This window comes from Aquarana catesbeiana, linkage group LG12 (genome assembly GCF_042186555.1).
Source record: "Aquarana catesbeiana isolate 2022-GZ linkage group LG12, ASM4218655v1, whole genome shotgun sequence".
Classification (NCBI taxonomy): domain Eukaryota; kingdom Metazoa; phylum Chordata; class Amphibia; order Anura; family Ranidae; genus Aquarana; species Aquarana catesbeiana.
This window is the reverse complement of record NC_133335.1, coordinates 49,513,485-49,530,349: the sequence shown is the minus strand read 5'-3', so window position 1 is coordinate 49,530,349 and position 16,865 is coordinate 49,513,485. Positions and strand designations below refer to the sequence as shown.

At 46.6% G+C, this 16,865-nt stretch overlaps 1 protein-coding gene across 1 annotated transcript in view; it reads left to right on the top strand.

The window, feature by feature from the left end:
* The window catches only part of FMNL1 (formin like 1), a 120,053-nt gene that overhangs the window by 98,504 nt on the left and 4,684 nt on the right, over nt 1-16,865 (top strand). The window contains exons 23-25 of the mRNA XM_073607735.1: nt 10,081-10,182; nt 11,298-11,378; nt 12,531-12,651. Of these exons, the coding sequence (XP_073463836.1) occupies nt 10,081-10,182; nt 11,298-11,378; nt 12,531-12,651 (304 nt within the window). The remainder of the gene's footprint in view (nt 1-10,080; nt 10,183-11,297; nt 11,379-12,530; nt 12,652-16,865) is intronic.

Genomic DNA, 16,865 nt, shown 5'->3' with positions numbered 1-16,865 from the left:
GGATTCAGAATTAATTTCGATAAGAGTGAGATCTTACCATTACAACCCCATCTCTCCAGTAAATGGAAACACCTATCCCCCCTGGCCATAGCCAACCAACATATTACATACCTGGGCATTAAAATAGGACGTGAACCATCCTCTCTATATTATTTGAACTACCCCCCTTTGATAACGAAAATTGTGAAGGAGTTGGAGGCTTGGGGATCCCTGCCTCTCTCGCTCTTTGGGAGATGCCATCTTTTCAAAATGGTGTCCTTTGCACGCCTGCTCTACCCAATGCAGACCATACCTCTCCTAATTAAACATTCAGACATCCAGAAACTCCAAAAGGCCCTAACTGTTTTTGTATGGTCTCACAAAAAACCTCGCATAGCGCTACAGAAATTATGTCTCCCGAAGGGCGAGGGTGGGGCGGGACTGCCCAATATGCGTTTTTACAACCTGGCATGTTTACTCAGACAGGGCTTAGACTGGCTAACTGGTAATTCTAAATATTCTAACATACATTTAGAAAAGGCTATGGTACACCCATATACCCTCTCGGCCATCCTCCATTCTAATCCCAATACACTACCCCCCCACCTCAAAACAAGTGTAATAATTAAGGATACGGTCGTTGCATGGAGGGAAGTAAGAAAATTGCTCAAAGTGCCATCCAACATTTCCAAACACCTCAAAATACAAGGCAACCCTATGTTCCTTCCATCTACCATCCACAAAGCTTTTGGCAAATGGAAACTTAAAGGCCTCACAGATGTCTCCTCTGTTTATCTTAATAAGCCGGGCAAATTCAAACCGTTTCATACCCTGATGCGGGAATATTCCCTACCACCAACACATGCTTTCTATTACCATCAACTCATCAATTATCTCAAATCATGCTCTGGTCCTAACACTAACCCACTAGAAACATCCTGCATTGATACTCTCATCAAAACCAATAACTACTCCATCTCTAACATTTACTCCTATCTCATACAACATCAAACACAGAAATATGCCCTCAAACCCTTTCAAAAATGGTCACACGTATTAGACGACGAATCCCTGCCAGAAAAAATCCTTGAGGGGTACAAAACAGTCCGCAACCTTACTGCCTCTGAATCCTGGAGGGAAACACAATTTAAGATTATCCACAGAGCTTATTTCCCTTTCCGTTACAACGAGAAGGACCCCACCCAAACCCAATGTCCCTGGTGCAAACTACCTCGCCCCACGCTACTACACAGACTCTGGGACTGTAACAAGATTGATGCATACTGGACTAAGGTGATCTCCTACATCAACGAGGTCCACAAAATTCAGTACACAAAGGACCGCCTACTATGCCTGTTCAGCATACCCCCTGCACCCTCATCGCCAACGAGGGTCTCACAAAATATTCCACATTGGGCTCACCTCTGCCTTCTAGTGGCTCGCAGAACTATCATGTCTCACTGGATATCAGCTGCTCCTCCTACCCTGACAACGTTTAAAAAAGCCTTGGCATCACTTTTCAATCTAGAAAGACTAGACACTATCACCCTTAATTTCCGGTCAACTTCCCGTTTTTTCAAAAGATGGAGGAAGTACATTGAAGCTACATTCACTCCGCAGTCACTAATCGAAATAATGAACCCATTCCGTTACACGAAATGGTACTTGACAAAAGATGTCACCAATTCTCTAGGCCGACTCAAAATACCCCCCACCCCAGAATCCTTTGTCTTTAACCCACCGTAGGTTATTCATAAACTCATTGTGCCCCTTGGCATTCACCCTCTCAGGTCTTAAGTTTAATCAGACGCTGCCTCCACTCCTGAAGGTATTTAGACGTGAAGATTTTGTATATGTCGAGCAAATTTTCGCCCCATAAGGTCGATGACATGGCAGACATGAACTCCCCCCCATCTTCCCTTCCCCAAATTTTTCTTTTATTTTCTTTTTGTTTATCTTTTTGTTTATCTCTCTGTTACTTCTCCTTTGATCCAACTGATATGACAAGACTGTATTTCAACTACTTTGAGAAGTCATTCAACTGTATAGATTGTAACGATCAATACTTTGTAACTTTTGTAATACTAAATCTTATACTTTTGTATGCCATAAAACCCAATAAATATTTTTCAAGTAAAAACTCCATAGGCGATGTTTAAAAAATTCTACAGGTTGCATGTTTTGAGGCACAGAGGAGGTCTAGGGATAGAATTATTGCTCTCGCTCTAACGATTGTGGTAATACCTCACATGTGTGGTTTGAACACCGTTTTCATATGCTGGCGCTGCTCACATATGCGATGGCTTCTGCACGCAAGCTTGGCGGGACGGGGCGCGTTTAACACTTTTACATTTTTTTTTTCTTATTTATTTTACCTTTTTATTTTTACACTGTTCTTTAAAAAAAATTGTGTCACTTTTATTCCTATTACAAGGAATGTAAACATCCCTTGTAAGAGAAAAAAAGCATGACATGAACCCTTAAATATGAGATCTGGGGTCAAAAAGACCTCAGACCTCATATTTACACTAAAATGCAATAAAAAAAAATGTAGTTTAAAAAAAGAATTAAAAAAAAAAAAGTCTCTTTAAGAGCTGTGGGCGGAAGTGAAGTTTTGACATCGCTTCCCCCCTGCAATGGTATGGAGACGGGTGGGGGCCATCTTCCCCTCACTCGTCTCCATACCTAACAGGAGAAAGGACCCGATTGGCGCTGATAAAAGTGATCTTGCGGTGAATCTGCCGCAGAGACCACTTTTATCTGAAAGCGGAACGCCCTCTGAAGAAGAAGATACCGGGGTTATGGTAGCTAGCTGCTGCCATAACAACGATTTCTTTATCGTACATCATGGGACACAGAGCACCATAGTAATAACTATGTGGGTTATAGGCACCTTTAGGTGAATGGACACTGGTATAACCAAAAAGGAAACAGGAAGTGCCCCTCACTTGATTACCCCTCCCATACCGGGAGTACCACAGTTTTTTGGCCAGTGTCTAAGGTGTTGGTCACGGTTGATGAAATTCTAAGAGAGCTCCGCTAAGCATTCCCTGATGGGATCAAGGAGCTGTGCAAACGGATCCATCTAAAGTGCTTGAAAGCCAAATGGATGGTACCCGGGCCTCGTGGAAGAAGAAACAAGGTTTTTGCCTGTAATGCTTCTCTTTTGAGAGCTGGACCCTGGGACCCAGCACCTTGGTAATGTTGATACAGCCAAAGAGTTTTCCGGCAGGGTGCTGTACAGGTCCAAGGGAGTGGACCCGTGAAAGGGGACCCGGTCCTTGAAGGTCTGACATGACACGGCCCGCCGTGATGGGTGAAGGCTGGATCTGTCTGTGATAATTCCAGCAGTCCTGCGGGGGGATCAGGTAAGTCAGAAAGATTACAAGGAATGTATATTTATGATTCACTTGGTCTTTCTAACATGAGTATGCAATGCCTTGCCTGTGTTTGCCACTAGAGGGTGTTAAAGCAACATACCTGGCTTCCAACATTCCAGGCTTCCTCTGTTGTGCTCAGTGTCAGCAAAGGCTCCTACGGCAGCACTGCTATCTCCAGCTCTGTCAGCCATCAGAGGGGTTTGGGGAGACCATCCATCATTTCAGGGGGCAGGTTCCCCCCTGCCTTACAAACGCTAAATTTAATGGTGTGGCTATTGAAGCCCACATTCTAAAAAATCAGGGGCTTTCAGGTTCGGTAGTAACCACCCTGATTAATGCCAGAAAGCCGGCATCCGGGACCATTTATTACAGGGTCTGGAAGGCCCATGTCACTTGCTGTGAAACCAAGGGTTGGCATCCGCGTAAGTATGACATAGGAAGAATTCTGGCCTTTCTACAATTAGGAGTAGAAATGAAGCTGGCCTTGAGTACAATCAAGGGTCAGGTTTCGGCCTTGGCAGTGTTTTTCCAAAAGCCGCTTGCTTTGCATTCTTTAGTCCGGGCATTCATACAAGGGGTAACTCGGATAACTCCGCCAGTTAGAATACCCTTGTGCCCATGGGATTTGAATCTGGTTTTGTTGGTGTTGCAAAGACAACCCTTTGAACCTATGCAAAATATTCCTTTGATCCTTTTGACAGGGAAATTGGTATTCCCAGTTGTGATAAGAAGAGTATCAGAATTGGCTGCTTTCTGCTGTAAAGAGCCATACTTAATCATTCACACCCAACATTTTCGCCAAAGGTAGTGTTTGGGTTTCATCTGAATCAAGATGTTTCCTTACCTTCTCTTTTCCCAGAACCTCGTTCTGCAGAAGAAAAATTATTACACTCTTTCGATGTAGTGAGAGCAGTTAAAGCCTATCTGAAAGCGACTGCTCAGATACGGAAAACTGATGTTTTGTTTGTGTTGCTGGAAGGCCCTAGAAAGGGTCAGGCACCATCGAAATCTATTGTTGCTAAGTTGATTCGTCAGGTGATTAGTCAGGCTTATGGCCTGAAAGGAAGGGTTCCTCCCTTTAATGTTAAAGCGCACTCTACCCAGGCAGTCAGTGCTTCATGGGCAGTGCATCACCAAGCCTATGTGGCTCAGATTTGCAAGGCCGCTACTTGGTCGTCAGTACAAACATTCACAAGATTTTATCAAATGGATGTAAGATGGCAGGAGGACACCGCCTTCGGGCGCAGTGTTCTGCAGGCAGCAGTATAAGTCCTCATGCCTGGCGGCAGCTATTTGCTTTGTGTCTCCCTCCGCTCAGGTGGCATTGCTTTGGGACATCCCACATAGTTATTACTATGGTGCCCTGTGTCCCGTGATGTACGATAAAGAAAATAGGATTTTTATAACAGCTTACCTGTAAAATCCTTTTCTTGGAGTACATCACGGGATACAGAGGTCCCTCCTAGGGTTGCCACCTTTTCTTCAAGCTAAACCCGAACACTTTCACGTCGCACGGCAATTTTTTTGTAGTACACTCTATAGAATTGTAAAATACCTGGGACACCTCTTGGGTTACCCAGTGAGAGTAGTAATGAGGTGTACTACGTTGAACAGTGGCTGTGGCCAAATTGCATTAAGAGTGGGGGGGGACTTAAAGGGGCATGGTTAAATAAAACAAAAGCATTTGTGTACTCATAAAATGTGATTTGATTAATAAAAGAATTGTCAGTTAAAATATGAAACTAGCCCACCTTAAAAGTGGACACTGTCAGCCAGTAGAGCAGTGGACGGTGTCAGTAGAGCAGTGGACGGTGTCAGTAGAGCAGTGGACGGTGTCAGTAGGGCAGTGGACGGTGTCAGTAGGGCAGTGGACGGTGTCAGTAGAGCAGTGGACGGTGTCAGTAGAACAGTGGACGGTGTCAGTAGAACAGTGGACGGTGCCAGTAGAACAGTGGACGGTGTCAGTAGAACAGTGGACGGTGTCAGTGGGGCAGTGGACGCTGTCAGTGGGGCAGTGGACGGTGTCAGTGGGGCAGTGGACGGTGTCAGTGGGGCAGTGGACGGTGTCAGTGGGGCAGTGGACGGTGTCAGTAGAGCAGTGGACGGTGTCAGTAGGGCAGAGGATGGTGTCAGTAGAGCAGTGGACGGTGTCAGTAGAGCAGTGGACGGTGTCAGTAGAGCAGTGGACGGTGTCAGTAGAGCAGTGGACAGTGTCAGCAGAGCAGTGGACGGTGTCAGCAGAGCAGTGGATGGTGTCAGCAGGGCAGTGGACGGTGTCAGTAGGGCAGTGGACGGTGTCAGGGCAGTGGAAGGTGTCAGTAGGGCAGTGGACGGTGTCAGTAGGGCGTGGACGGTGTCAGTAGAGCAGTGGACGGTGTCAGTAGAGCAGTGGACGGTGTCAGTAGAGCAGTGGACGGTGTCAGTAGAGCAGTGGACGGTGTCAGTAAGGCAGTGGACGGTGTCAGTAGGGCAGTGGACGGTGTCAGTAGGGCAGTGGACGGTGTCAGTAGAGCAGTGGACGGTGTCAGTAGGGCAGTGGATGGTGTCAGTAGGGCAGTGGATGGTGTCAGTAGAGCAGTGGACGGTGTCAGTAGGGCAGTGGATGGTGTCAGTAGGGCAGTGGAACGTAACAGATTAAATATCAGACAGTGTCTGTGCCCCCCCAATAGAGAACTCCATTACAGCGAGACAAAAAAAACCCTTACCTTCCAGGAGCCGCTGCAAAGATGTATGTGTGTGAACCTGTTAGGGGAGGAGTCTGTAATACCATGCTTTCTCCTGCAAAAGTGTCCCTGTTTGCTAGGATACCAGTTCAGTGGCCCTCCATTCACTGTCTCTGGCGGCATCGGTGCCGGCGGCTGGGTGGGAGAGAGAGAGCGCACAGATAGTGCAGTGTGACCCGGCTGCAGGACATTTGCCCCGCTGAAGCTGGGGGAAGTGCATGCTGTTTGGGGGTAGCTGACAGAGGAGGGGGTGGCTGACAGAGGAAGGGGGCTGACAGCTGACAGAGAGGAGGGGGCTGACAGAGGAGGGGGGTGGCTGACAGAGGAGGGGGGCAGACAGAGAGGAGGAGGGGGGCAGACAGAGAGGAGGAGGGGGCTGACAGAGGAGGAGGGGGGGGGCTGACAGAGGAGGAGGGGGGGGCTGACAGAAGAGGAGGGGGGGCTGACAGAAGAGGAGGGGGGGCTGACAGAAGAGGAGGGGGGCTGACAGAAGAGGAGGGGGGGCTGACAGAGGAAGGGGGCTGACAGCTGACAGAGGAGGGGGTGGCTGACAGAGGAGGGGGGTAGACAGAGAGGAGGAGGGGGCTGACAGAGAGGAGGATGGGGCTGACAGAAGAGGAGGGGGGGCTGACAGAAGAGGAGGGGGGCTGACAGAGAGGAGGAGGGGGCTGACAGAGAGGAGGCAGGGGCTGACAGAGGAGGCGGGGCTGACAGAGAGGAGGAGGGGGGCTGACAGAGAGGAGGAGGGGGGGCTGACAGAGAGGAGGAGGGGGGGCTGACAGAGGAGGGGGGCTGACAGAGGAGAGGGGGGCTGACAGAGGAGAGGGGGCTGACAGAGGAGGGGGGGCTGACAGAGGAGGGGGGGCTGACAGAGGAGGGGGGGCTGACAGAGGAGGGGGGGCTAACAGAGGAGGGGGGGCTGACAGAGGAGGGGGGGGCTGACAGAGGAGGGGGGGCTGACAGAGGAAGGGGGGGTGGCTTGGTGCTGGGGGAAGAGAGCACACAGTGAGCTGCAGCATTCAGGATTCATTAGCCTAGCACTGCATTGACAGGGGTGAGGGGGACCGGACTGGGACCGACTCACCACTCTCACCATTCACCAGTGAAACTGCCAAAAATCATTAGCCCTGCTGGAGCGGAGGAAGGAGGGGGGCGCGTTGCTGCTGGCGGGAGAGAGCGCATTCAGGGCAGGCTGCTTTTGCCGATCGGCATTGGCACACTGATGGGGGAGAGGTGGATGGAGGGGAACTGTCACCACTGAAACCACACAGGACAGGAGCCATCCGGGGAGCAAGTACTATTTGAGAGTGAGCATCCAGCGACAAGAGGGGGTCGCGCTGCTGACGAGACACAGCAGGACGGAGCGCAGTCTCAGCTACAGGAGGGGGGGGGTTGCTAAACTGCTGGTGGGCTGGAGGTATGAACACTCACTTCCCACACTGGCTGGAGCCTATGCTGCTGTGTCCGGGTTTCAGGAGGAGAGAAACCCGGGCACAGCTGTCAAAACCCGGACTGTCCGGGTCATTCCTGTACAGGTGGCAACCCTAGTCCCTCCCCTCTTATTGGGATGTGTGTATATATTGCTTTGTTACAAAAACTGAGGTACTCCCGGTATAGGAGGGGTTATATAGAGAGGGGCACTTCCTGTTTCCTTTTTGGTTATACCAGTGTCCATTCACCTAAAGGTGGCCTATAACTCACATAGTTATTTCTATGGTGCTCTGTGTCCCGTGATGTACTCCAAGAAAAGGTTTTTACAGGTAACCTGTTATAAAAAATCCTATTATCCCTCTTCAAAATACCGAAGTGTAACGACGGCAGGTGGTCTGCAAGTGGTTAATGGCAAAGGCCCCTTTCACACGATCGGACCGTTCAGGTCCGCCTGTCAGTTTTGACGGCGGACCTGAACGGGCGCTCCATGTTAGTCTATGGAGCGTCGGATGTCAGCGGAGACATGTCCGCTGACATCCGACCCGGTCCGATCTGCTGAAAAACAGATGGATGGCTCTACGTCCAGGTCCGTCGCTGGCGGATCGGATCGGGGAAGATCTGACGAAAACGGACACGCTGTCCGTTTTCGTCTGATCCCTCCATAGGCGGCAGCGGCGCCTGACAAGCCCCTCCCCTGCTCAGTGAGCAGAGAGGGACCTGTCATCCGCCGGCTCAGCGGAGATCAACGGACTGATCTCCCGCTGAGCCGGCGGACCGAGGCGGGCTCCGTAGAAACGGAGCCTGCCTCGTGTGAAAGGGGCCTAAGTCTGTGTCTGTAGTTTGTTCAAACTGTAATACCATAAATAATAATATGTTAGGTTTTTACTCCAGGAGTATACAGGGGGTCCCCGGGTTACAAACAAGTTAGGGACTGTAGGTTTGTTCTTAAGTTGAATCTGTTTGTAAGTCGGAAAAGGTACATTTTTTAAGTGTAGCTCCAGTCAAAAAAACTATTTTTAAGCTTTTTGGAAAGCATAGGGAAGGGTTAACACCCCTGTAACATTTGTTTTGCTGTGTGTGCCCCTGTTCAGAAGATTTCACTGCACTTTCTGTCCCAATGACAATTGGATTTTGAAAATTTTGGGTTGTTGTGGAAACAAGCCTTGGTGATAAAGCATCAGTGGAGGTACCTTTTCCCCAAAATAGCTCTTACAGGAGAGAATTTCCCTTCCTAGGGGTAGATTTCCTCTCACTTCCTGTTGTCTCCCTCCGTTTGTAAGTAGGAGTCGTTTGTAAGTCGGATATTTGTAACTAGGGGACCCCCTGTATAATGAGTTTTGAAATTCTAGAGAATTGCTTAAATAATGCACTACAATTGAACTAAATCCATTCGATTTTAATTGACTAAAATGTAATTGATATTTTTGTCAACTAAAATACGACTAAAACTAAAACAATTCAGATGACTAAAATATGACTAAAACTAAATTGAGATTTGATGTCAAAATTAACGCTGATGGATGGGGGCAGATGGCATTTTTGAAAGATCAGTGGGACTCATTACCAACAGAGCAGTAATGGTTCTCTTATAGCGTTTAGGCAAAGAACCGTGAATCTGACATTAAAGCGGTAGTAAACCGCTGAAAAAAAAAAAAAAAACCTGCAAGACAATGGCACAATGTACTAGCACATTATGAAATACTTACCTTAGAACGAAGCACTTCCAGTGGTGCCTGGTCACCGCTGAGGGGGCTGACCTGTTTCACCGGCCTTTCTTCTGGGTTCGCGGTCTCCAGCACTGTAAGTGGCCGGAGCCACAATGGCATCATTCCCACACATGTGCGCAGGAGCCCTCGGTTTCGGCAAGAAGCTGCGTCAGCGGCTGTAAGTAGGGTAAATATCTCCTGAATGGTGCACATTTAGGAGATATTAATTTTACCTACAGGTAAGCCTTATTATAGGCTTACCTGTAGGTAAAAATAACAAAGTGGGGTTTACAACTTTTTTAATGTAACAGTAGAATTATTGAAGAGCAGTAGGAATTCCCATCCTGAGTGACACATGACCCCAAAGTACATTATTTTTGGAATGTTCATAACATGTTTTGAAGCATTCCAGATGCCGATTGCTCCTCTGCGTCCAGCTTGGATATCAGATTACTACAAAGCAGATGTGAATTACGGTTAATGCACCTGCTAGGTATAACATTTAACCCTCACAACCCCTACATTACTGGTTGTGTGTGTGCTGCACTGGGCTGTGCTCTGCATCCCTAAGTACTGCCATGCAAAGGTTTAGGGGAGGACAATCAAGACAGATTCCAGTAGAGGAGTATGAACTTCTCTGGTTTATCCAAAATGTAAAAGTTTTGACTTTAGCTATATCTGAAATTGGTCCAATGTTAAAAATGTTTGATTGTGTTCTCAAATGTGGGTTGGTAGGCATTATATGCTAGCCTCAGTCAGCTTGGTATATGTAATATACAGAATCGTCAGTAATCCAGGTCTTCATCATGCCAGCCTTCTCTCCGTTAAGCCCTTTCCTTCTCTTATTTCTGTCTATTCCAGGAAGCCTATGAAACAGTTGTTGGGTATTTTGGGGAGAACAGCAAGACTATGGTTCCTTCGGCATTCTTCCCAATATTCTTTCGATTTGTGAAGGCCTACAAGGTAAGAATTATGTTCTTTCTTGAATAACAAATAAAAATCTGTAGAAACCATCACTATTACGGAACAGATTACCCAACGTTGTGCAGTTACTGACTACAAAAAAATTCAACTAAAACAAGAGGACGATGGGGCAGTTGGTTGTAGTCTTTAGGTTAAGCTACTCATATCTTTACCAACATGTTTTTCTCATATTTGCCTTTAAAATAATTTGGGGCACAAACAAGTCTTTTGCCTATTCCCCCAAGTAAAACCTCTCCCATCTCAATCTTGTTTTTTTTTATTTTTTTTTTATGCTTTATATTTAGAAGAATCCTCAAGCCTACTCTTGTACATGGCAATGAGGGGCACAGTTATTTGATCCTCCAGCCAGGGGCATTGCTAGGTCTACAAAAGATCTGGGGCTAGAGCCCATAGCAGCATAGTAAAGAAAATCATATGCTTGGGCGGGCATACACATGTATATACAGTAATATACGTGTGTGTGTGTGTGTGTGTGTGTGTATATATATATATCCCCAGAGAGCCCCCCACTTACATCAGGGTCCCCAGAGAGCCCCCTTACATCAGGGTCCCCAGAGAGCCCCCCTTACATCAGGGTCCCAGAGAGCCTCCTCCTAACATCAGAGTCCTCAGAGAGCCTCCCCCTTTCATCAGGGTACCCAGTGGGCCCCCCATTTACATCAGGGTTCCCAGAGAGCCTCCCTTACATTAGGGTCCCCAGAGAGCCTCCCCCTTAAATCTGGGTCCTTAGAGAGCCTCTGCCTTAAAATCAGGGTCCCCAGAGAGCCTCTCCCTTGCATCAGGGTCCCCAGAGAGCCCCCCCACTTACATAAGGGTCCCCAGAGAGCCTCCCCTCCCCTTTAGGGACCCCTGCAGAGACTCGGGGCTATTGGCCCCAGATTCGGAGCTATAGCCCCAAAAGCCACCCCCTAGCAACGCCCCTGCCTCCAGCCATTGTACAGGGTTTTCTCCCAAGATGTACATTTGTTACTTGGCCATTGGTGGAAATATTGACATGTGATCCGCATGGCTGTACTTTTTTCATTATGTGTAGGACAGCCTTTATATTAAAAAGGAGTGTACTGACAGTCACTTTTTTTCTTCTCTATTGTCAGCAAGCAGAGCAGGATCTGGAGGCATGGAAAAAGCAGGAAATGGTGACCACTGAGAAGGCTCAACAGGAGAAATCAACAGAGGTACGGCATCAAAACCGCCAAAAGCCTTCACTAAGTGATGTTTGTAGGGGTTAAAAAAAAAATGAGCACCGACATTCATTTAAAGTAACCCAACACTTGAACTTGTTTTCCACAAAAAAAAGTCTTCTACATTACACCAAACTTAGAGTCAGCCTAGTGGGGGGGGGGGGGGGGGGGGGTGGAAGCTACAGTGGTTATGCCAGTAATATTCATGAAGAGTGCCTAAAGCCTCGTACACATGCTTAGATTTTCGGACATCCGTTTTTTGTGGCATGCTAGTCTCATGTCGAAAGTGAAGAGGTTACTCACAATACGCAAATTTTCGTACGATACAATACAACGTTAGAAGTGACGTAATGTGTTGAATAGTTTTGTATGTATTCTTTCGTTTCTGAGCAAGCAAAAATTTTATAGTCTGCACATCCAGCTTTTGTCTGATGAAAAAGTTAAATCGGCTGTTGAAAGCACCCTACTAACAATCCGAAAATCGTCAGACAGCCCATCGGTTGAATTTTTTCATCCGATTTTCATATCGTGTGTATGGGCCTTAAGGCAGACCATAGGGAGGAGTTTTTCCTAGAGACTTCCATCTACCTGTCCTTGGAAGGTCCTGTAATTATGTGATAGGAGGAAGCTGGACACACCTTGTATTGTGTTTCTACCTATTCTCAAGCTTGTTTCAGTTGCAGCACCCACTTTTGACAGTCATATGTATTCTCTACCTAGGGTAGGGGTAGGCACTCCTGGCATACTATTTGGAGTGAAACTACAATTCCCTTCATGACTCTGCTAGTCAGTCTTGCAATGCCTCATAAACAGCCTAAGGTACCTCTGCACACCGTCCTGACGGCCATGGCATGCGTTTCAAAGCCAGGGGATGAGGAAACCAATAAGACCGTGAATGACGTTAGGGTGGTCTTATTGGTTGTCTCATCCCCTTGCTTTGAAACTTCCGACGTGGGTGTCAGGACTGCATGGGTCTTTAGGCTGTTTATGTTGGTGCTAACGCATAGCACTTTTCAATGTGAGTGGGCATTGTTTTATTCACCTGCATTTATCCCTGATATTAGGCATATCACGCTATGATTTTGTCTTTTCCATTGGATTGAATGAATTTTGCTTATTTACAATGACACATTTTTCGCGTTGCAGTCTCCACCTGCCAAAGCATCAAAACCGCCAGTCAATCTGATGGCTGAACTGAACAAGAAGCTGCAAACAAAAGAGCCACGGGTGTACGAGGAGAACTGGGCCATAGAGGATATCATTACAGGTAAGGAGAGATTGTTTAGGGCTTGTATCCAGGAGCATTTGTTTTAATCTGAACTGCTTTTTATTCTCATCTGAGTCAATGGAAATGCAAGTTAAAAAAAAAACAAGAAGAGCATTTTGTACTGTAGGAGCCCTAAACTGCCTGATGAACATTAGAGCATGAAAGGAACCAAGTATATCTCTGGGCCATAGAGAAAATTGTTGTCACATAGCCATCAAATATGCATTTTTTAGAAGTTCTCAAACTTAAAAAAAAAACAAAAACAAAAAAAAAAAACATTCAAATGCCACTGTTCAGAAGGTTCACAACCCTAGTGGATGGGTGTCCAGCCAAAACTGTGTTTTCTTTATATTTGGATGGTTGGAAAGGCTTGGAACATCTGTCAGGTTGTTCTGGCTTCTCGTCCAACATCAGTGCCTGAACAAATGCACTTCTGAAAGAATGGTCAAACATTCCCATAGACACACTCCTAAACCATTGTGGACAGCCTTCCCAGAAGAGTTGAATCTGTTATAGCTGCAAAGGGTGGGCCAACTCAATATTGAACCCTAGTGGATGGATGTTGATCCAAAACTGTGTTTTCTTTCAATTTGGATGGTGGGAAAGGGTTGGAACCTCTGTCAGTTTGTTCTGGCTTCCCAAGGCTCTGTTGAGGTCCTGACCTCAACCCGATAGAACACCTTTGGGATGAATTAGAGCGGAGACTGCAAGCCAGGCCTTCTCGTCCAAAATCAGTGCCTGGCCTTACAAATGCTCTTCTGGAAGAATGGTCAAACATTCCCATAGACACACTCCCAAACCATTGTGGACATCCTTCCCAGAAGAGTTGAAGCTGTTATAGCTGCAAAGGGTGGGCCAACTCCATTAAGAACCCTAGTGGATGGATGTCGATCCAAAACTGTGTTTTCTTTCAATTTGGATGGTGGGAAAGACCTCTGTCAGGTTGTTGTGGCTTCCCAAGGCTCTGTTGGAAGATATTATCCCTTACTTACTGTTGCAGTGATAAATTTATTCAATCTGGAAGGGATAATATCTCCAACAGCAACACAGACACTAGAAATGCTCCCCTCTCCTCCTCAGGAGACCTCTGTTGCCATAATCATGTCTCATTTTAAGCAATTACAGCAGCACGGGATGTTGTGTACGCACGTTGCAGACTGTTTTCTTAAAAACTCATTTTTTAAGCCTTCAATCTTGCATAAGGATCCAAGATATTGTTGGAAGTATTAGATCCCCAGCTGCAGCCCTACTCCTACATCACTTCTTTTTTTTTACAGACGGTGGGGATTACTGGAGAGAAGGTTGCAATGGCTACACTATGGCTGCTGTTTTATATGCAGCTGCTCAGTCATATGACTATCAAGATGCACAAAAATAACTACTGATGTAAGAGCCGCTGTATAAGCCAGGGGGGCTAACGGAGCATAGAGAGAGCACTGGCATATACTGCAGCTCTCACGGCGGAGGAGTTTAGTAGTGTAGATCCTGATAGTATAATGGCTAACCTCTTGTAAACAATGGCTGAGCACCTGCATCTAGTACGGTTGCTATAACTGCCTTCTCCTTCAGAAAAACCCCGCTGTCTCTCACTGCAAGCTCCTCACTGTCCGACATAGCACAAGGGGAGATCTGACACAAAGAAACACTCTGTAATATTGCTGCATGTGTTAGGAGATTTGATGCCGGAGACAGGTTCCCTTTCAGTAGGGGCGTGCTATAACCCCAGTCAGCTTTTACTGGTTGCCTGTGACATTGCTGCAGCTTTTTCCATCATCTGTCTGGTGCAGCATTCATCATTGGGTCAATAAAGCTGACCACACACCGGCAGAATTTAATTTGAAAATGTTTCACTTTTGGAAATTTCCTAATGATTGATCGGGTTCATAGAGGCAAGAAAACTCAAAGAAGCATGGTGGACAAATTTTCTCAAACAAATTCAATTCTGTGAATGTTTTTTTTTTTTTTTTTTTTTGGGGGGGGGGGGGGGTGTTGAGACATGATGCATATTGTCACGATACCTATTTAAATACACTATATTGTCAAAAGTATTGGGACGCCTGCCTTTTGCACGCATATGACGTTTAATGGCACCCCATTTATCTAGTTGGCCCACCCTTTGCAGCTATAACAGCTTCAACTCTTCTGGGAAGGCTGTCCACAAGGTTTAGGAGTGTGTCTATGGGAATGTTGGACCATTCTTCCAGAGATCCATTTGTGAGGTCAGGCACTGATGTGGACAAGAAAGCCTGGCTCGCAGTCTCCGCTCTAATTCATCCCAAAGATATTCTATCGGGTTGAGGCCAGAACTCTGTGCAGGCCAGTCAAGTTCCTCCACCCCAAACTCGCTCATCCATTTCTTTATGAACCTTGCTTTGTGCACTGGTCCAAATAATTTGGTGGAGGGGGGATTGCAACCTTCTCTCCAGTAATTCCCCCCATCTGTAAAAAAGAAGTGACAGCTGGGGATCTAATACTTCCAAAAATATCTTGGATCCTTATGCAAGATTGAAGGCTTAAAAAATGAGTTTTTAAGAAAACAGTCTGCAACGTGCGTACACAACATCCCGTGCTGCTGTAATTGCTTAAAATAAGACATGATTATGGCAACAGGGGTGGAGAGGGGAGCATTGTTGGAGATATTATCCCTTCCTTCCAGTTTGATGAAACTTATCTCTGCAACAGTAATGCCGCGTACACACGAGCGGACTTTACGGCAGACTTTGCCCGGCGGACGGGATTTGGTCGGACAATTCGCTCGTGTGTGGGCTCCAGCGGACTTTGTTTTCTCAAAAGTTGGACGGACTTAGATTTGAAACATGTTTTAAATTAATCCGTCGAAATCGAGTCCGGTCGAAAAGTCCGCTCGTCTGTATGCTAGTTCGACGGACAAAAAGCAACACAAGGGCAGCTATTGGCTACTGGCTATGAACTTCCTTGTTTTAGTCTGGTCGTATGTCATCACGTACGAATTCGACGGACTTTGGTGGATTGTGTGTAGGCAAGTCCGTTCATTTAGAAAGTCCGTCAAAGTCCGCCGAGCAAAGTCTGCCGTAAAGTCCGCTCGTGTGTATGCGGCATAAGTGAGGGATAATATTTTCCAAAAGAGCCTTCGAAGCCACAACAACCTGACAGATTTTCCAAGCCTTTCCCACCATCCAAATTGAAAGAAAACACAGGTTTGGATTTACACCCATCCAGTAGGGTTCAATATTGAGTTGGCCCACCCTTTGCAGGTCTAACCGCTTCAACTCTTCTGGGAAGGCTGATCGCAATGGTTTAGGAATGTGTCTATGGGAATGTTTGACCATTCTTTCAAAAGCGCATTTTTTAGGCCAGGCACTGATGTTGGATGAGAAAGCTTGGCTTGCAGTCTCTGCTCTCATTCATCCCAAAGGTGTTCTATCCGGTTGAGTTCAGGACTCTGTGCAGGCCAGTCAAGTTCCTCCACCCCAAACTCGTTCATCCAGGTCTTTATGGACCTTGCTTTGTTAACACCTCCTAAACCTTGTGGACAGCCTTCCCAGAAAAGTTGAAGCTGTTATAGCTGCAAAGGGTGGGCCAACTCAATATTGAACCGTACGGACTAAGACTGGGATGCCATTAAAGTTCATGTGCGTGTAAAGGCAGGCGTCCCAATACTTTTTACAATATAATGTACTTGTGTAGATGTCAGTTCTAAGATAGAGGGGACCTTTATTACATCCTCAAGTATAATCCTCACAAGATTCACCTCCATAGCCTCTGCACCAAATTTCTACATGAATCCTATCAGCAGTGTTGGGAAAGCCACAAAGCGCCAGTGCAGGCCCAGCACAGAGATTACTATTAGCTTGCTACAGAATAATGTCCAGTCTGTGCATATGTGCAAGCCCAAGGCCATAGACAACAGCCTTTATTATCTACAGTCACAACCAGCATATGCAGCAAAGGCCTGAGTCCATGAGATTGTGTCAATGATATCAGTTTGAGACGTTTCTGAGGTCATTCACAATTAATTGACAAGGGCAGCTGATCTCCTTCAAGTGGGTTTTGCATACCACAAAGATTTTGTGACTGAAGCAAACAAAGGCTTGTATCCATAGGCCCTAAGGCAGACCAGGAGCATGGGCAGAGTTCCAGAACTATGCTGAATATGAGGAGTTGTATTAAAAAGATCACTTATGCCTTAAAGTTAAATGAGAAGCATTGTTACTGTCTGATGGTGACACAAACAT